Source organism: Talpa occidentalis, unplaced genomic scaffold, assembly GCF_014898055.3.
Source record: "Talpa occidentalis isolate TD23 unplaced genomic scaffold, MPIMG_talOcc4v2.1 talOcc4.14, whole genome shotgun sequence".
Taxonomy (NCBI): domain Eukaryota; kingdom Metazoa; phylum Chordata; class Mammalia; order Eulipotyphla; family Talpidae; genus Talpa; species Talpa occidentalis.
This window is the reverse complement of record NW_023601433.1, coordinates 32,213,191-32,233,931: the sequence shown is the minus strand read 5'-3', so window position 1 is coordinate 32,233,931 and position 20,741 is coordinate 32,213,191. Positions and strand designations below refer to the sequence as shown.

The window sequence follows — 20,741 nt, the reverse complement described above, 5'->3', positions numbered from 1 at the left end:
AGTCTACCTCTGTCTGTACACACACGCACACCACACCCCCAGCTTCAGGTCTACTCCAGCCTCTGTCCAGCTGTAGTTCTCTGCCTGCCTTCTGCCTCTGGCAAAGGCCAGTCTGTCCACATGTGACCCCATCTCCTCTCACCTCCTTTGTCCCTCTCCCACCCTGCACTGCCAGTCTTGTCCTCCATGTTGGAACACTTTCATATGTAACATGTCAACACAGAGTGCCTATGGGGGTGAGGGGAACCATCCCCCGCCCTCCAGCTGCCCCTCGTGCCTTCAGGAAATTTCTCTCATGAGTCATCTACCCTTGCCACTGACCTCCCCTCTATCACTACTAAAGTGCTTTCCTGAAGTCACCAGTGACTCACCATGTGGTCAGAGGTCACATTTCTGTTCCCATCTTTCTTGGCTTGCTGGGAACCAGTTTCTTCTCTGCAAAACAGATTCCTCTCTTGGCTTTGGTGATATGCCAGTCTCCTTTACCCCCAACTCAGCATTTGACCTGGCACCCCTTCTTTTTCTCTCTCCCCTCTCTCTCCTCAGATGAGTTCCTCTCTTCTCATGGTTTTAAGTATTAACCTCTATGCTCCTGGCTCCTGACTCCTGAGCTCAGACTTAACCAGACCCTCTCTCCAACTGCCTGGTGGCTGCTTCGCTGGCTCTCACTGGCAGCTCCGACATAACCAGTGTGAAACCCACATCTTCGCGCCTTCCCCTACAAAGCAAGCACTTCATGGTGACTGGTGCCTCCATTCCAGGGGCTAATGTCAGAAACCAGGGACCCATCCTTAATGCCCTCCGCCCTGTGCCTACATTTCCCTCTGGCAACAGGTCCTAAAATGGGTTCCATCACTTACTTCTCATTCTGTGCTGCTGCCGTCCTCTCTCAGCTGGATATCAGCCTCCTGCAGCCTTGTCACTTCTGTCCCAGTCTGTGCTTCCACATTGCAACTAGAGCTGTCCTTCTGCAGTAGGTCTATGCCCTTCCTGAATCCAGCCCATGAGAGACGAAGTAGGATGAGGACTGTACTGCCACTGGGATAAGCAGGGATTGCCCTGCTAACCAGGAAGGACCCATGACCCTCTGCCATGGCAGAGCATGGGCTAGGTGAGTCTTTGGGACCAGTGTCAGCAGAGCCTCTCTCACATTCTGCCTGTAACCACCCTATGTTGGCACTCTGTGCCTCACAAAAGCCTTTACAGTTGCTAATAATTTCAAAAGTTGTGAAAAACGTTTTTAAAAAATAGACTTGCAGTAGAATCTTTGTTCACACCACCCACGGGTTTTCACGGGTATGATTTTGCTTAGAACTGGCGGCCAACAGGGTCCGAGTGGCTGCCCAACCGGAGGCAGTTCTAAGGAAAGCAGTTCCACTCAGACCACCTGGGACTTCCAAGAACACATGGGTTCTTCCCTCCTGTTAGCCATGTGGTCAGGAATATGGCTTCTCCCCTCGTGCCTAGGGCCTCCGGTTGTGGGGGTGTCATCTGTGTCTAGGTGTGCCTGCCTCTTGCAGAGGGGGGCTATACAGAGAGGAGAGACGTCACAGAACTCAGTTTAACCCAGGGAGAGGCTGGGGGGGTGGTGTGGGAGACCCCTGAGCCACAGGTATTCGTATATTGTTATCTTTGGAATACCTTCCCAAATTTAAATTAACAGCTCTCTATTGTCATTTTCTTCAAAATTAAAAGGACACCCTCAACTTCTGCCCCTCCTAGGACACATGGGGTTTCCCTGGCAGTAAAGCTAATGGTTGGCCAGGTGTGATCCGCAGAAACACTGCAAGGTGTGGAGATGAATGTTTCTGCCCAGGGGGACATGCATCTCCATTAGCAGCTGGTTATGACAGTCCTGGAATTAAAGCTTCTACAATGGGTGGTTTTTATCTGGCCTCTGAGAAAACAGTGATAAGATGCATCCAGATTCTGTACAGGAAAGCATGGGACTGGCCTGGTGCAATCCAGGAATCCCAATTGCATAAGAGGCCTGGCAGCACCCATCCTGGGAGGGGCTCCTGATACTACATGCTGTTATTCATTACGTGTCTGCTGGGTTCCGAGTGTTACATACTTGACAGGCACCTTCTAGTTCTCACAACACCCCTGGGAGTTAGGAATCATTTCTCAGTGTACAGATGGGGAAGCTAAAACCTCAAGAAGTAAAACAAGCTGCTGACACCCCCCAGCTCATCAGGAGAGGGAGGATTTGAACCTAAGTTTGGGGCTTCCTGCAGCTGTGCCAGGGGGCACCTCCCGTATCTCCACCTTCCCTTCTTAAATGATCCCCTTACTGAGTGATTGATCCAGGCAGCCCTGTCCTTCTTCAGCACATCCTGGGACCACTTGCCTCGGGGTTGAGGCAAAGATTGAGCAGTCCTTTTCTTCAGGCCAAGGGAGGAGGAAGCTGCTGATAAACTTGCATGCATTTATGGGGCCTCTTCCCACCTCTCAGAAGGTTTTCTGGGTCTTGAAAACCTTCTGGCAATTTTCTGCTCCTCGGAGACTGCTTGGAGGGCCTGCTAGGGGTGCCCGCTGCTCTGTAGAGCCCTGACACAGGAAGGACGCTGGCAGTCACGGGCGGCTGGAGGCCGCGGGATGGTTGAGATGGTAGAGAAGATCAGGCTGGTTTCTCAGTGGCTTCAAATCTCCCCGCAAGACCTTTTGCCCTCCCTCTGTGGCGGTGTCCCTCAGCCCAGGTATGTAGTTCTGGGCCCCTCCCTGGGCTGGCATGTGCTTGAGCCCAGAGTGCTTTCCTTTCCCTGTGTTTCTCCAGGGCTTCTGTGGAGGAAAGTGCCTTTGCTGCCATGTCCCTGGGGCGACCCAGGGCCAGCTGAATGCTGCTGGTGACTTTTTCTATTTCCTTCTGACCAGCTGTCCTTCCCTTCCCTGCGCCCTTGTTCCCAGGGGATGTTCGTGAGACACCTTGGAGGTAGTGATTTGACAAGATCTCTGGTTTTGGCCTGGAAATGTGATGGGTGATGGGACTCCTCATGCTGGGCAGCCCTGGGGAAGGGGCCAGCTAGTCCAGGACATGTCCTCTACCTCAAAGTCACGGCTCTAGACCTGACTGCCAGTGACCGCCTGTGGGACCAAGCAGCAGTCACCTGACAGCCCCCACTCCTGGAGTTCATGGGGCCATTCCTAGACCTTCCCCTGCATTGCCCCCTGCAGGCCTGTTCCCAATCCCCCTGACCAGCTGTCTTCCCTCTGACTTTGTCCAGAGGAACCCTGGCAGGCAGCAGGCAGAGAGGCCCAGCCATTTCCCCTTGACCCTCTGTCCAGGGGCTATCTCGGGCAGCATTCAGACTATACCCCATGGTTCCGACTTACACGGGTGAGCCAGTAACCAGGACCCCTTCATCCTGCCCATGCAGGGGAGGGAGTGGCTTCCATCTACTGGTAATCTCAGGGGACCTCCCACCCATCTCATTAGTTTTTCTATCACATCTACAAGCAATTACCTCATTACAGTCCTCTCCTGGCCACTCTGACCCGGCTCTCCCCACTTTCCACTTACATTCTGTCAGCTCTGAACAGAAGCCTTGCCAGCCTTTCTCAGAATAACCCTCAGACGCTCTTGCTTTACAAATGAGGACATGGAAGCTCGGAGATGAGAAGCAACTAGTTCAGGGTCATGGGGTGGTGAGTGAGTCAGACAGCAGCCTGCCTGGAGAAGCCTGAGCTCCAAACCTGCTCCTCTAGCTGCTTCTGGAAAACCTGAACTCTCTGGGTTTCTGTTTCCTTATCTCTCAAAGAACCAAGAAGGTCTTATTGCCACATTGTTTGCAGGATTAGACATAGTGTCTATAGAGACCCTGTAAGAGCAGGAATGGACACAGTGCAGGTTTAATAGGATCCAGCAGACAGGGGTAAAGGAGGAGTCAGAGTCCTCAGTGGTTTTGCAGGTTTTTATTGGGGTTTATCAGGCATATGGCAGGCAGGGGTGCTGGTGGGCCGGGAGGCTGGCAGTCCTTCCAGCCCCCAGCAAATCCTCACTATCTGGGCTCTCCGGCTTTCTCTCTGCTTCTCTGCTCTTCTGTTCGTTCTGCTGCTTCTCGGCTTCTTCATCGGCTTCTGCTGGAGCCCCCGTGATGCCGCCCTTAAAAGCCCAGTCTCAGCCCAGGTGAATCCCATCTACCTATGCCCACACCCTACTCCAGGTGCCCGCCATCAGGCATGCATTCAGGACTGCAAGGATCCATCATCTATGCTGATGGCGGGAGGGCAGAAAAGCCTGACATTTTTTCCTTACCCTACTGACCCTCATCCCCATACCTTGGAACGCCTCCATTGGGTGGGCCCCCTGAACAGGAGCCCACCTGGTTATCTGGCCTCAGTGGGCACATGTTGCTGCTATGATGTGCCAGTGTGCTTTCTGTGGCCTTCTGGTGGCCAGTGTGGGGTGAGCAGTGCCCCCATGGATATGGCCTGTGTGAGGATGAGCTGTGAAGTGTGCCTGTGGCTCTCCACTGGTCAGGGCATCAGGAGCACCAGAGAAGGGGCTCAAAAGTTAACTTTTGTGTATGTGTCAGAGTTCTTAGTCATCTCCAGATGTATGAGTTTGAAGCCGGCCTCAGTAGAGTGTGTACTCACCAGAGGGCAGGCTCAAGAGGGAAAATTGAAAACATTTCCCCCTTGAAATCATAGTGTACTCCAGTTAGAAAAACAGTAAAACATCATGTAGGGTAGAATAAGCTCCCCTTTTTCAGAGGGGGAAATCAAGGCTTCAAGAGGTCAGGTGATGTGCATGGGGTCATGCTGTGTGTTGGTGGCAGAATCAAGCCTAGAACCTGGGGTCTCCTCCCAGAACCCCAGGCTGGTCACCCACTGGTCAGGGGGCCCAGGAGCAAGAGGCTGAGACCTGGGTCTGCCTGCAGAGCTGGCAGAATTGCTGCATATTTCTCAACAACCAACCCTCAATGAGGCGTTTGGGTATCGAGTTAGGGACACCCAGGGATTTGGACAGTCCCAAATTACTCCTGTAGTCACAGAAGCAAGACTCGGGATTGCTATTCCTTTCAGTAAAGATTTTGCCCATAAATATCTTAATTTTATTTACTAGGTTGTCTGGCACATAATAGCATGCATTATTAATAGAGTAGCTTAATACTGTCTATTAGGTAGGCATACTCTTTGCAGTGTAAAACTCTTTTACAATGTCCTTTACCAAGCCGTATGAGAGCCGCACTTGGTCAGAATATTATAGTGGACATCTGTTTGACCTCACGTGACAATACGAAAGGGACAACTCACTCTTCTGGCAATTAATGTCACAGCACATCTCTGAGTTGTGCGTTCTCCCCATCTCTGCTTGGGGGGTGGCTGACAGGGATGAGCACGTGGTTCTGAAACTCTTATTCTCCCCCACTGCCCAAGTTTGCCCGCTACCTCCAATGGTGAGTCATGGTGATTTCATCTGCCACCCGCGGCCTTGTGAGCGCTACAACCATGGAACTGTGGTGGAGTTTTACTGCGATCCTGGCTACAGCCTCACCAGTGATTACAAGTACATCACCTGCCAGTACGGGGAGTGGTTTCCTTCCTATCAAGTCTACTGCATCAAGTCAGGTAAACTCATCCAGGCCTTGCCCTCCCCGCCAGTCTCACGGGCTCACAAGCTACACACGGTGGCTGGAAGTTGCATCCCCGGTGCCTTCCCTCCGTTCCCACAAGTGCTGTGAGGAAAAAGATAGAGAAACTTACCTTTGTGGTTACTCACAACTAATAGTTCCAGGTCCTGTGCTTTAACCTGCCCAACCACAGGTTAAAATGCTTTCCCTGTGAGCAGGGTCCCCACCCCCTTGCAACCTTGGGGAGACTCCTTCACCTCTGCACCCTGTCTTCTCCCAGGCTCACCCCTCCACTGGAAGAACATGGGCTCATGGGTGTGACCTCACCTTTCTCTTCCACTCAAGAACACATTTCAGTTAATTGCAGTAAACAATGGTCTGAAAATATTATGTACAAAAGGATATTTGTAAAGAGAGACCACATTCATGTAACTTTTATTAGGCCAAATTGTTATAATTGTCCTATTTTATTATTTTATTTGCTATTAGTATTAATCTCTTGCCGTGCCTAATTTATAAAGTAAGCTTTGCCATTGGTAAGTCTGTATAGGAAAAAAGCATTATCTATGTATATACATATATTTATGTTATAAGCATTGTGTGTGTGTGTGTGTGTGTGTGTGTGTGTGTGTGTGTGTGTGTGTGGTTTGGTACTATTCATGGTTTCAGGTATCCACCATGGAACATCCCGCAGTGGATAAGAATGATGGGGATATATCCTCGGTGGATAAGGGGAGACAACTATATTATAACTGAGATCTGTTTTCATTTATAAACATATAGGCTGTCCACGAGCTTCAGCGCTTTTTAGTTAATAACGAATTGCTGGCTGTGGTCTCCGTGCACTAGGGAGTGCACATCATAAAGGGCACCAGCACACACACACCCCTACCTCTCCTACCCCCTCCCAGTCCTGCACACTCATCCCCTGTTTCCCAGGCATGCCTGAGGCTGCCTACCCTGACCAGTCATGATTCCAGCACATGGGGGAAGTGTTTACTGGCCCAGGGCCTCTGCAGGCCTCCAGCAGGCAACGTGAACCTGTGCCGGAGGAGTCCAGGGAACTCCAAGAGGACAACTTCTGAGACAGAGGAGGGGCGAAGCTGGCAGCAAAGGAGGGCGAGGTATAAGAGACAGGGCTTAAACCAAAAGGGATCTCTTCTGGAATGCCAGCCCTGCAGACACGAGATAACCAGAGGTATGGGGATTGAGGGCTGTTGAAGAGGGATGTCCCCATTATCCTTCTATCCCTGTCTTCACACCAAACAACAATTCATCCCAGAAAGCTCACAAAACACTCAAATCCAGCTTCCCATGCCCTGCCGTTGGCCCACCACGGAACATGGCTTCTCTAGAGGAGAGTAACCCCATCATTCTCTGCCTGAGAGGCAGGTACATTATTTAATTCCATGCCAGGCTGTGCCACCAGGTATGGAATGTGAACATGCTGGTCTCTACAGTCTGGTGGAGAGGGTATTTTTTTTTTTAGTGTAGTGTGATCCTGATGTCCTGTAACATGGACCTGCTTGGGGAGCACCCCGGGCATATGATGAGATAAACCCAGCAAACAGATGCTGGGAACTTCAGCACCATCATAGTCCAGTAGCCTCACTTGCTGCTTCGTTCTCTCCCACGACAGAGCAAACGTGGCCCAGCACCCATGAGACCCTCCTGACCACATGGAAGATTGTAGCATTCACGGCGACCAGCGTGCTGCTGGTGCTGCTGCTCGTCATCCTGGCCAGGATGTTCCAGACCAAGTTCAAGGCCCACTTTCCCCCCAGGTCAGTGCTGGGACCTTGGCAGCCCGCAGCCACCCCAGGCTGGCACACTGGCAAAGATTGAAATTGGTGAGCCTGGCCCTTGTTGAGGGCAAAGTTGAGCTGCTAAGGGGAATAGAGAGTAAAAGCACTTTACCTGGGATGTTTTGGGGTGTCTGGAGATCAGAGTCTGGGAGGGACAACCTCATTTCCCTCTTCCTACTGCCCTCCAGGAACCCTTATCTGCCTCCTTCCTGGATCTACAGTCTCAAAGCAGGCATTATGGGGGTGTGGATGGGGCATGGTGTCAAGGCTGCATGCTGGGCCCAGCCCTGCCAGGGTCTCCATCCCCAATGCCAGTTGCATGCAAGTGGCTCTGGAGTCCATACATGGGCACTTCCAGTCCAGGGCACATGAGAAATACATAGAACTAATCAGGAGACAAGGTCAATGGTGTCTGACCCAACTGAGGCTCAAAATCTGTGTGCGAAGGGAAGTCTGAAGATGGGTGAGGCGTCAGGATGGACACCTCATCAGCACCTGCTCCAAGGGTGCCTGAGTGTGTGGGTGGGACCTGCCCACAGAGGTTGTCTGCTGCACGGATGTGCTTGGGTTGGATTCTTCATCCTCCTAGTGGGCTTCACCGAAGAGGAGTTTGTCTGACTCCCTCATGAGCAGGCCTAGCACCCAGAGTGCAGAGCATCTTGGGACCCCTTCTTGGGTCCCTCCCCTCTCTTTCCCTATAACTTGTGCCCAGCAAACTACACCACCATCCCCCAGAACAAAGAAGAACCACCCAGCACTGCCGCTGGCAGATCATTGTTGCTGGAAGGAGGAAATGCTTAGAAAGCAAAGATCATTGCACAGTAGGAAAGTGGCAGGGCAGCAAACAACACAGCCCTGGCCACTGGGCTCACTGATCCAGGCCCCTGTCACCACTGAGTCAGAAGTATTTCCTTGGAATCCTGTGCCCATGTCAGCCTTTTCTCATTTATTTCAGAAAAGGCCACATATTGGGCCTCCCCTGGTGGCACAACGGTTGAGTGCTGGGCTGCAAAGCTGCCCACAGCCTTTGCAGTGTTAGTTAGTTCGATCCTGGCCACCGGCGAGGGTTCCACATGGCGCGACAGACCTCTCCTGCCGTGCCACTGCTCCCCTCAGCAGTGTATTTCCGTCAGTCTGCCTGTTCTGTTCCCCGCTCTGGCTCTGGTGAATTCTCTCAATCCCGCACTTCTGACTGTACCCAGTGCTTGTATAAATAAATAAAAATTTTTAAAAAAATCTTTCTCCACACCCTCGCCAACATTTGCTATTGCTAGTTTTTTTAATATGTGCCATTCTCACTGGTGTAAGATGGTATCGCATGGTAGTTTTGATTTGCATTTCCCTGATTACAAGTGATGCTGAACATTTTTTCATATGCCTGGTGGCCATTTGCATTTCTTCTTCAGAGAAGTTTCTTTTTAGCTTTTCTGCCCATTTTTTGACTGGATTATTTTCTTTGTTTTTGTTGAGTTTCATCAGCTCTTTGTAGATTTTTGTGATCTGTCCTTTATCGTTAGTGTTGTGTGCAAAAATGTTCTCCCAGTCGGTGGGGTTTCTCTTTGTTTTGGTTAAAGGAACTCTCCTGCACTGTTGGTGGGAGTGCAAACTGGTCCAACCACTATGGAGAACTGCGTGGAGATTTCTTGACCTAATAAACATAGAGCTTCCATATGATCCAGCAATTCCACTCCTAGGTATTTACCCAAATGACACAGAAACAGTAATTCCAAAGGGCACCTGCACGCCTATGTTTATATCACCACTATTTACAATAGCTAAGCTATGGAAACAACTCAAATACCCCAAAATAGATGACTGGATCAAGAAGATGTGGTACATATATACACCATGGAATATTACTCAGCATTCCAAAAAAGATAAACACATGTAATTTGCATCCACATGGATGGAGCTGGAAGGGATCATGCTCAGCAAAATAAGCCAGAAAGAAAAAGAAAAATACCATATGGTCTCACTCATAGCAGGAATTTAGGAAACCTAAATAAGGGACCAGGAAAAAGACTAATCAATACAAAGTAAAAATCAAAATCAACAAGCAACTATAAACCAGAGACACACTGGTGGGGGTGGGGAGGGACGGGGAAAGGAAGGACTAGAGTCAAAATAAGGGGGGAGGTGCAGTTGTATGGGGAATATAACCAAAATGAAAATGCATACATTGTGCAAAGATGAAAACAGATGTAAGAATTACATAAAATAAAATATTTAAACAAAAAAAATTAGAAGAGAAAATTGACATTAAAAAAAAAAACATAACTATAAAAAAAAGAAAAGGGCACATATTTTTGCCCTTTGACTGTGCAGCCTCCTGGTCACAGCTCCCTCCCTCTCTGCATAGCCTTGAGAACCATATTCCAAAAACTGAGCAGACTGGAGACGGCCCCTGGAGTGTTACAGAGAGGTGAGGCCTAATGCTTCCTCTCCCCAAATGCCAGCATCCAGACATTCCATTCGCTCTGCTTGTGGAGCCCTGTGGCCATTGTCAGAGATCCAGGACCTGCCCATCCATCTGCATCTGCTCTTCCTGATATTTTCCCCTATGGACACATCCCTCAGCCCCAGTTCCCAGCATAGCAAACAAGAAACCGAGTTCCGTGACCACCCAGGAAGTCATTCCAGGTCACTCTAACAGGTCAGGAGCTGAGAGAGGTCGAACAGAGCTCAGGCTTTGAGGTCAGACCCACCTGGGCTCAGGGTCACAGTGTTGAATGCCAGGCAGTGGGATGTGCAGGGGCAGAGCCAGGACCTACATGTGCACCTGAACAGGAGCGCCTGAGAAGCATCACATCCGCCGCCACTGACGCCCACACCACCCCTGGCAACTCAGGCTCCTGCAGGTCCCGATGACGCTTGGTGGAGTGTGGGGGTGAGCCCCATGGCCTGAATCAGGTGGTGAGATGGTACACTGAGCTTTCCTTTTTTTTCCTCCTCCTGCTGGTTTTCTATCTTGGTGAACAATGATTGACTCTCCTACTCTAGTGGGAAACAAAAAAGAAGCATAAGATAAGCATGGGCTACACTTTCCCTGTGGGCACTTGGCATCCGAGATTAACTGCACCTCTAAGCTGTTCTCCCTGGGGGAGGCGCCCCGGGACACCTGACTGGAAAGCATGTGGTGGTGCCCCTGCCTGAGGCAAACAAGCAGGAGGCAGAGAGAAGCAGCTTCTGTTCACTGCGTGCGTGGCTGCCGTGGTAAACAGCAGTGTCCCCCCAAAGGGAGGCTGGTTCTGCTGCTGGCCCAGGTCCTGGGAACCTCAGTAGCTGTGTGGGGCACTGGCTGCCTCTTTCCTGGGCAGCCCGTCACTCTGCTATTTGACATCGCTTTCTTTGGCACAGGGGCCCTCCAAGGAGTTCCAGCAGTGACCCTGACTTTGTGGTAGTGGATGGCGTGCCCGTCATGCTCCCATCCTACGACGAGGCTGTGAGTGGTGGCTTGAGTGCCTTAGGCCCTGGGTACCTGGCCTCGATGGGCCAGGGCTGCCCCTTGCCTGTAGATGACCAGAGTCCCCCAGCATACCCCGGCTCAGGGGACATGGACACGGGCCCAGGGGATTCAGAAACCTGTGACAGTGTCTCGGCCTCTTCCGAACTACTCCAGAGTCTCTATTCAACCCCCATGGGCCAAGGGGGCACCCTCCCAGCCTCTGACGACCCTGACACGATTGCCAGCACAGCAGGGGAGGTGGCATCCACCAGCCCAGGCATCGACATCGCAGATGGTAAGTGTTTGCCTCAAGCCTGGAGCCGCCCTCTCACACACCCCTGCACCCAGCACTCAACATCTTCGAGCCAGCTTCTTGTGATGCACCCCACACACCTGGCACAAAGCCGACTCATTCCATTTCCCCCTCAAGTTCAATTTCTTCTTGCTCTCTCTGTACATGGATGCCACAGGCAAGACCAATTGTTGGGAGGAGTGACTGTCCGTCTCACAAGTGATGAGCCCATTAACTGAAAGTTCAGGAGGCACAATAGAGCACCGAGCCTTCCAGAATAGATGAGCGGTCACGGGCGGCCCTGGGTTTCATAGCGGGTGTTTCTTCTTTGCCTCTTGATTGGGCAGGATTTTGTAGGTAGAGCAAAGGAGCAGGATAACACGCGTGCAAGGAGAGGAGACCCAGGCATGTGCATGGGGCCCAGCCCTGGAGAGGTTCTGTGTACGTGCAGTTTGCTTTCCTCAGGTGTGACGTAGAAGAATTATGTGCCCCTGTCCAAAGGAAAGGCAAGTTACAGATCTCAAGGACAAGTAGCAATAATGTACCAGACTAATTAGAGTTCTTTTTGCCAGGGGAGGGGGCTCTGGGAACAATTTACATAGGAGAACACTCATTCCACCTTGTATCCACAGAAATGGCAGTAATGATGTGAAAATGGGAGTCTCCTGCTTACCCGTGGAGCTCCCTTTCTGTCCTTCTGTACCTCAAATGCTAGCCTTTCCCCTAGTAGATCCCATGGTTAAAATCCCCCCCCCTTTTTTTAATGAGCTGGGGTGTAAGCTTTTCTGGCAAGTAGATACTCGGTAGAGGAGTTGATTTATTTGATTCACTGATATGTGGAAGTTCACATTTTCTCCCTTTCCTGCTCACTTATTTCAGGAAATATAGATATTTTAATAAACTCATACTAATAAGATCATGATATTTGCAGTGTTTTTTGGTGTACTAAACTAATAACCCTCTCTTCTTTTGTAGAGATTCCTCTAATGGAAGAAGATCCATAACCAGGAAAGGTCCTGATGACTCTATTGCCCATTTGGGGATGGGAACCTTATACCATGGAGTGAGACCACAGAAGGACAGAGCTTGGGAGAATGAGGGAAGTTTTCTGATTTATCTCCATGACACTGATTCACATGGCACATCTCGGACTCAATAGCGAGGCTGACAAACTGCAGTGGCAGTGCTTTTAAATGAGACTTGAGGATTTGCCAAAACCAAGGGGGAACAAAGGGATGAGAGGGACCCCTGTGTGTTCCCAGAAGAAGGTGTTAGCGTGTCTCATGCTTCAGAACATGGGACGATTCCACACACATCCCACTGAATCCCACATCCCATTGACTTACGTATGAGTGCCACCTGCCTCCTCTGAAAGCATGTCACATTATGTAAATCCGCTTCTAAAATAAGCTTCAAACTGTCCATCCAAATTAGGATGGATCAGCCTCTGCGGGAAGTCTGAAGAGCAGGAGAACGCCCCCTGCAGGCTCCTAAAGGGAAGGTTCTTGTGTGAGTTGGACCATCTTCCTTGAACTGGACAACTCTACTCAAAGCAAATCTAAAACCGCATGTGGCAGTTCCGATGCAAAAGGGAAGGAAAGACTCAGGCCGACTCTGCTTTCTGGAAATTTCTTCAAAAAGCAGAATTCATGTACTCTGTGCTGTCCTTCAGTGAAATATTGTCAGTATTTGTATTTATGGTCTAGCACATGAATCCATGGCACTGGATAAATCATGTGACTTTGAAAATGGTCAGAATGTGTTCAGATTCATCTCATGATGGAGAAGGTAACCAAGGTAATGTTTTGTTTCTGTGTTTTCAAAGGATTATCTGAATCATGAGCCTCTCCCCAGTTAACTTTGTTGCCCTACTCCCAAATTCAGCCAAACTTTCACTTTCCAAAACAGAAATTGTTTCTGTGAACACTTTCCTCCTCCAAATAAATTGTGAGGTTGAAGTGTTCCCCCTTTTAATTGGTCCAGCAGTGTCCACAGGCTGGACTCTCAGCCCCAAGACAGCTCTGCCCTTCGGCTTTCAGGCCTTCGGCTGCCCCACCTGCCTGCCAGTTCTGCTTTCCTCCTGTGCAGGGCTCTGGTGCCACCAGGCATTGTTCCCAAGAAAATGATTGATTAAAGAATTCCCCGAGTCCCACAGTGTCTCTTTAAATACATGTCGATCCATGCTGTTGATTCTTTTTCTCCTCTGGGTTTTAGACAAATATAAACAAAACTCTGATCCGTAAAATTGCTATGCTGATAGAGCGGAAGGAGCTGGAAGCTTGATCAAATCCTGTTTCTTCTTGACACAGACTGATTAAAAATTGAAAAGAAAATGACAGTTTGAAGCGTGACTTTAATAGTAGAATGGAGTCAGGTAGGCAGGGAGGGCAGTGACAGCATCCATGGTGAGGGAGGTAAAGCAGAGGAGGGAAGTTAAGAAAGTTAAGAGGCTAAAGGAGTAACCTGGGGCTTTTGCCTCACCCGGTACTTGGGAGTAGCTCCACCAGCAGATCAGTGTAGCGTGCTGGGCATGTTGGTGACTGGTTAGGAAGGGTAGCTTCCTTTAGTGGTGGCCTTACTTGTCACTGGCACAACTTCGTACCACAAGCCCTGTGGAAGGAGCTGGCTTTCGTGAATACCTGCTTATGTGGCACTGGGCCTGCCAAGAGAGAGGTGGCTGGGCGGCTGGTGGAGGAGGTCCAGGGTGCATTGTGGGCAACCTCCCCCAGCAGTCTTCCCAGAGCCGGTCTTAGCCAGGTCACCATGCCCCCTAAATGGATAGTGAGTCTCAGAGATCACCAGGTAAGTGCTTCATTTCCCAAAGGAGAGGTGGAAAAAAGCAAGCAGGGCTGTCTCTGGGGCTCTTCCTTCTAGAAAATACTCTCCCTCCCAAAGTAGAGAGCAGCAGAGTACAGTCTCTTTACCTACCAGCGGAGTACATAGGTGCCTCTCCAGCCTTCCCATGCTGGGGGACACGTACCACAGGTACCACATACATCCAGGTATTAGTCTTGTCATTATTCTAAAAGGAAGAAAATGCGTGTAGGAAGAAAATGCCTGACTACTAGCAGCAGCAGACAGCGCCTAGCCAGAACATTTGGACCTTCCCCTCCATCCCTTTGGCTTGTGGCTCTCTTGTCCATAAATGTTGTTTACCATGACTGACTTACTTCATCATAGGGAGCTTTTGTGGCAGTAAAGAATCCTCACAATATCCCCAGCATGTCGTGATTCTGACTGTTATGATTTAAGAGTCCCAGAGGCCCTCAAGGCGTGAATGGAATGATCTTTCTCACATGCCTCAGGGATTAGCTGGTATGAGAACAAACAGGCGGCCTTGTGGGCTGGCACCTAGAGGGGTGTGGAGAGAGAACCTAAGGGCTTTCTACCTTGGGAGAAAGATGCATCTTCAGGACTCTGGGCAGGAGCGTGCTGCTGAGGTCCCAGGGTGCCGTTGCAGCTCACAGACAGGTCTCTAGGATCTGCAAAGCGGGGGGTTCTAGCTGACTTATTCCCTGTCAAAAGCATGGCAGAAGTCACAGGCTGTCTTCACACTTCATGTAGCTTTTTTTTAATTGCAAGTCTGTGACTCATTGGTGTGGGATCTTTAGAACTTTTCCTGCCTGATGATACCCGTCCCAGCAGCTGCCACATGGGCAAGGTGGCCTCCTGCTCCTGCAGAGATGTTCATCCCAGGCCACACAGCAGGCCTGGCAGTTGGGGCAAATGCAGAGGTTCACAGCCACAGCTTGCCAGCTGGTCCAGCTGCTTCCCCAACTCCTTTGCTAGCCACTCCAGGCCTGGCAGGCCAGATAGCCCTCCTCCCCAAGTCTCGCCCCAGTGCCTCAGTGTGCTTCTTGAGGTCGTCCACATCATGGGAGGATGTGGGCTTTGCGACCACCTGACTTCAGAGCCCTCTCCCACCCCACCCCCTAGGAGTAGTCACCCTCCCTGGGTCTCAGTTTCTCCGGGTGTAAAATAGAGTTGGGTTACCATTGCCTTCCTTGCTGGATATGGTGTGGATGACAGCTGATGTAAGTCACATCACACCATAGACTTTTTATAAATGGCTGGGTGCTCCCTGTGTGTGAGGGAGAGTGTCCTGTGGGTGGCTCATTCAGGCACACCTGTGTCCTGCTTGGCCACTGCCACCCTCTAGTGCATTTGCAGGTGATGCTTGTTCAGGGCTGCCCCCAAGAAGCTGGCTGTGATATGAATGTTCCCATGGATCCCCCTCCCAGGAGCCCCCTCCAGCTTCTGTTGGCTAAACTTTTCTGTACAGAGGAGGTTTGCAGCCCTTGACCATTTGCCTCCCAACACACTCCTTCTCTGCAAATGCTCAGAAAGTTCTGATAGGGAGGGTAGAACAACCTCAGAAATTTCCCCAGGGACCCTGAAGGACTCAGATTCCTTCCACAGGCAACCCCGTAGATTAAGACTAGCCCACTTCTCTAATTTTACTGTTTATTTTGGATTTAATACATAAAAATTAATGCCCATGCTTTTCCAACGTGATAAAGGGGAAGGTCGAGAGTAAAGATGCCTGGCCTGGCAGCAGGAACAGGACTCCAGGGAGCAGCAGGCACTTAGCAGGGAGGGCAGATGCTTAGCTCGAAAGGCTCTGAGATCATAAAATCTAACGCGGTGTGCAGCGCCTACGCAGCCGTGTTTAACTGAGACGGCAGGCCGTGTACCCTCACAACACCGGACTGGAAATCAGTCCCTGGGTACCTGCAATGCAGTTTTAAGCGGCCCATTTACCTGTGGAAGAGCTTCAACCTGCTTTGTTTAGAAGCTTCATCAAGGCATTTAGAGCCAGCGGGAACCCTGGCCCCTGGTCCTCAGAAGCGGCCAAGGAAACCCAATCGCCATAAAGATTTGAGGCCAAGGTGATGGGACAGCACCTGAGAGAGATAATAAGGAGACTAATGTCTTCTGCTTGGGGCCTAGAAGAATTTATATTTATAGACCCTCATTTTAGTCACTAAATATTTAGTAAGTATCTGCTATTTGGCAGGCCCTGTCTTCGCTCCAGGACTGGAGGCAGCTGCTACAGACCAGGGCCGGAGCAGGAGACTCAGACCCAGGCCCGCTCAGCTGAGGTTGCCCACAGGCAAAAGCAGCCAAACTGGGAGTGGCAGAGCTGGGGAGGGGTGCGGGGGCACCTGAGGTCCAGGTGGGTTTGGGAAGTACAGAGGGTTGTATGTCCTGGGCCTAGACTTTGGGGTAGAGAGCAGGTCGGGGGAGGGGAAGGTGAGTGGAAGGGGAGAGAGAAGGTACTGGAGAAGTAGGTGGGGCCCAGACCAGAGAGGCCCAGGCACCATTGTACAGAGGCAAGTGGTTCCCTGAGGGGCCTGGGAGGCCACTGAGAGGTCAGAGTTCAGACCTGGTAGGAAGAGGAGGGGAAAAACTGGCAGGGTCCAGAGCTGCCTTGCAGATCCACTCAATTTTGTGGAGCCAGGGACATCTAACCCAGCTTAGAAGTGCACTGTGTTTCTGGGAGACCCCTCCAGGCCCCAGTTTCTTCAAATAGAGAGAAGGTAAAACAGATAGGTCTGTCTCCAAGATTTCTTTCAGCTCTGGCAGCGTCAAAGTCTGTTTCCTTGCTTTTTACCTCTTTTTAAATCCAGAGTCAACATCACCCAGCTCTCTTAGTCCCCACTCCTGCTAACCCTGCATCTCCACAAAACACTTGACACTCATCCCAGTTCCCTCTCACTGGGTACCCAGAACTTAATACCACTTAGGAGGGGGTCTATGCTCTAGAAACTCTGAGAAGGGGATGAGGGTGGGGGACACGAGGCCGCAGCCACAGCTGTCTGGCCACCCTTGATGGGTCCTTGGACCCCTGGCCAGGAGCAGAGGCTAACAGCACCTCCTGGAGTCCACTATAGTATATTGGCTCAAAGCAACTAAAAGACTAAGCCAATCTTGTTAAAATTGTGTAGCGTTTCCCATGCTAGGAAGCTTGTTCACTGACTGTGTACTTGAAGGAGGTATGGATGGAAAGTATGCGGACAAGTTAGGTTCCTGTGGGCTGTATCTGTTTTTATAATACCCATTTCAGGGAGTGAGGAGGCTGCCCTTCTCGGTAGTTCTAGTATCTCTGTGATTTTACATTAGCATGTCAGCAATGTATCTTAGGGATGCTGCGGGGCAGCACAGAAAGCTCTGTGTTTTCTTAATAGACTTTATGTTTTAGAGCAGTTTTAGGTTTACAGAAAAAATGAGCAGAAAATACACAGTTCCATATCCCTTCCCCATCTGGCCTGTATCCACCATGATAGTATCACACAGCGTAGCTGCACTGTCTTGAAACCCCTGTGCTCTGCCTGTTCATCCCCTGGAGCCCTTGGCAACCTCTGATCTTTTTTGCTTTCTCCATGGTGTTGCCTTTTGCAGTGGGTTCACACACCATGGAGCCTTTGCAAACTGGCCGCTTTCACCTAGCATTTAAGGTTCCTCTATGTCTTTTGATTGCAGTACTTTTAAAAGGATTAGGAAAGCAGTTAAATTTTCAAAACTGGAATCTTTGTAGACTTCATAGAATTCTGGGCATGCTAAGCCAGTGAGGGTGTTACATGGTCCCCTACCCAGTCCACCCGGGGGCCTCTGGAAACAACACTCCACAAGGGCCCACAGACCACATTCTGGCGTTCAACAAACTTCTTCCCTATGTCCTCCCTGCCCACTTGGGTTTTAATTGTGATTTTGTCACACCTGCCCTGTACACCTCTGTTAGCTTTCAAGCTCCACTGGCTTGCACCTTCCCTCCCTACTCTGCAACTCCTCCAATTTCTCAACTCTGGATGGAGTTCGACCCTCTCATTGACATTTAATGAATACCCATGAATTATCCTTGAGCTTCATGCCAAGGGCACCTAAGTGTCTGAGATGACACGCACACACGGGGAATTATAAATCAGCTGCCTGGTGAACACTTGGAAGTGGCCTCCACTGCACCAGGAAGGCAGGGAGTTTGCCAAAGGAGACGGGTGGGCCCATGGCACTGGGATGTCTTTGCTCACATGTAGGCTGGTCTGTCCCTGCTGTAAGGGGAATCCCCAGCGCAGCATGAAACTCTCCGTCTTGACTGTCCACAGCTGTGACACCTTCCTCTGCTTCTGTTTCCCCAACTACAAAATGTGGAAAACAATAGGACCAACCTCACAGAGGTGATGGGAGGAACTAATGAGTTATTCTATTTGAGTGATTAGGATCTTGCCTGGCATTGAGTATGAGGTTGAAAGCTGTTAGCTATGCTCGTTATTTAATCCAGCCAGTGCTGTCATATTGGCTCCCCAGCCCAGTATTCCAGACAGTGAAATCAACTTGCTTGTAGGTGTTTGCTTTTCTCCACGTGCATGTCATGGCAACATCTTCCACACTGATTAGAGAGCCATCCATCTCCACTTGGCCAGTGAGACCCTGAGCTCATAGTGACTGTGCAGGTCCCTGAGGGCCCATGAGAAAGCAGCCTGGTATTATCAAGCTCACTCTCTAGATCTAACTCATGGACTTCACGAGAAATGGAAGCAGTCACTTATGGAGACCCATATGCAGATCTCCCCCACCCCCATAGAAAGGCAAAGCCATAAAGAAAATGAAGTTAGTTTGGCATGACTTGTTCTTTTTTAACTTATGGTCTTATGGTGAATTTTATCAACCACTTGTCTAACATCAGCACTGAATACACAAGTTCATGGGTCACAGGCCCACCATCTCCATTTTGGCCAAACACTGTTTCCAAGGAGCATCTCACCCCAGCCTCCGAGGTGACCACTAACATTGCTTTAGCAAATCAGCTTTGGGTTTCTGGGGTCGAGGGGTGGGTATTTAGGCCATATAACCCACTGGTTAAACTTATGGATATTGAAATATGACAGACTTGGGTTTGATTTCAACTCTGCCACTTTGAGAAGTTAACATCACCTTTGAGCAAGGTAATTATAATCCCCAATATTATAATTATACAATTATAATCCCCAATATTCCTCAGATAGCATAATGTACATCTAGCACATCTTGACATTTAAGTCTCCTATCGTCGTATCTTTCGACTGTCAAGTGAGGCTACTAACAACACCCATATCATAGTTCATTGTGAGGATTAAAATACTATGATAATATGAACTATTTTAACAGCGCCTGGTGCAGATTGATCACTCAACAACAGTAGCTGCCTTCAATATCCTATTCTTTGCCTTTCTGTATATAAAGGAATAAAGAATAGGCCTCCCCTAGTGGTGCAGTGGTTGAGCGCTGGGCTGCGAGGCTGCCCGCAGCCTCTGCAGTGCTAGTTCATTCCCCAGCCACTGGAGCGGTCCCGCAAAAAAAAAAAAAAAAAAAAAAAAAAAAAAAAAATGCCTGTCATCCCTGAACTCTCCATCAGGGGGCAGCAGTGCCTCCCCGCTATTATGGCCTTTAAAAGAACTTCCTCTACAGTGGGGTTGTTTTCAAAGGCTCCATTCAGATCAGGTCCAAACCCTTAATCAAGCTCAACTCCCTGCCCTTCCCACCTGGATGCTCCCCCAGCTTGGCTCCTCTGGAGTCCTGGTCAGCATTACCATGATGCCAGCTGCCAGCGCTGCTAAGGGCCTTTCTTTTGGAATCTCGGGCCATGAGACCAATCCCTTTTGATTCTCACTCACTGAAATCTGGCGTCCTAACAAAAACAAGATTTTTTAAAAGCTTCATTGACTGAGTGCTTAGGCACTGAGACATTACAGTTATAACCCCCAATATTCCTCTGATATCACAATATACATCTAGCACAGTGGTTTTCAGCAGTGGTAATTTTGGCCTGGAGACCTTCTGGGTTGTTATAAGGGGTGGTGGGACATGACTGGCATCCAGCAAGAAGAGGCCAGGGGTGCTGCTAAACTCCCTACAGTGCACAGGATGTTCCCACAGCAAGGACTTGCCCAGCCTGGGGTTAGCAGTGCTGAGGTCCAGACGCCCTGATTCAGAGGGTCATCCCACAAGGCCAGCCTCCCAGCCCCCCAGCTCTCCTGCCTGCTGTGTACCTGGGTGCTGCACTACAAATGATGTAAAAAGCTCAATAAAAGCCTGAAAAAGCCACTGAGGGCTCCAGGACTCTCCTTCACCTATCTGCTGGTTCATAAAGAACCAGCTCTGTGCCTTGCTGGCACTACACTAGGGCATCTGGACCATTTTGTGCCTGGTTTCATTTAAAAGTCTGGTGAGCCTTTTTCAGAATTTTTGAAATGCATAAAATAAATAAAACCAATGGTTTATATTTAAGCACAGACTGCAAGACATTTTGAAAAACTAACATATAGCATAGTTATATATTTTTTTCTTGGTTAACATATTAAATAAAGTCTAGCAGCAGGTCTTTTAAGTACTATAAATGTGAACCAGCAATCGGTTATGTGAAGAGTATTTTGAGATCCCTGTAAATAATGTGATGTGATATAAAAATATCTGTAATTTATTTTGGTGACAAAGATACAGAGGATGCTGTGGTTGGTCATGTACACGATACTCAAGGAAATACTAAATTAGAGGTTAACAACAATGAGATGCAGGTGTTTCTCATCCAAGTCCATTTATCCCATGACTTCTATCCACCAACCCAGGTATAAAACCTTTGCTCTACTGGA

General features: G+C 49.7%; 1 protein-coding gene across 6 annotated transcripts in view; it reads left to right on the top strand.

The window, feature by feature from the left end:
* SUSD4 (sushi domain containing 4) overlaps window positions 1-16,354 on the top strand; it is a 147,031-nt gene extending 130,677 nt beyond the window's left edge. For 3 of the 6 annotated variants that reach the window (XM_054694907.1, XM_054694905.1, XM_054694906.1), the window contains 4 exons: window positions 5,380-5,571; window positions 7,213-7,357; window positions 10,736-11,118; window positions 12,091-16,354. In XM_054694907.1, coding sequence (XP_054550882.1) covers window positions 5,380-5,571; window positions 7,213-7,357; window positions 10,736-11,118; window positions 12,091-12,119 — 749 coding nt within the window. In that variant the 3' untranslated portion in view covers window positions 12,120-16,354. The remainder of the gene's footprint in view (window positions 1-5,379; window positions 5,572-7,212; window positions 7,358-10,735; window positions 11,119-12,090) is intronic. The other 3 variants (XM_054694904.1, XM_037510271.2, XM_054694903.1) reach the window with 1 other exon arrangement.
* The last annotated feature ends 4,387 nt before the right edge of the window (window positions 16,355-20,741 follow it).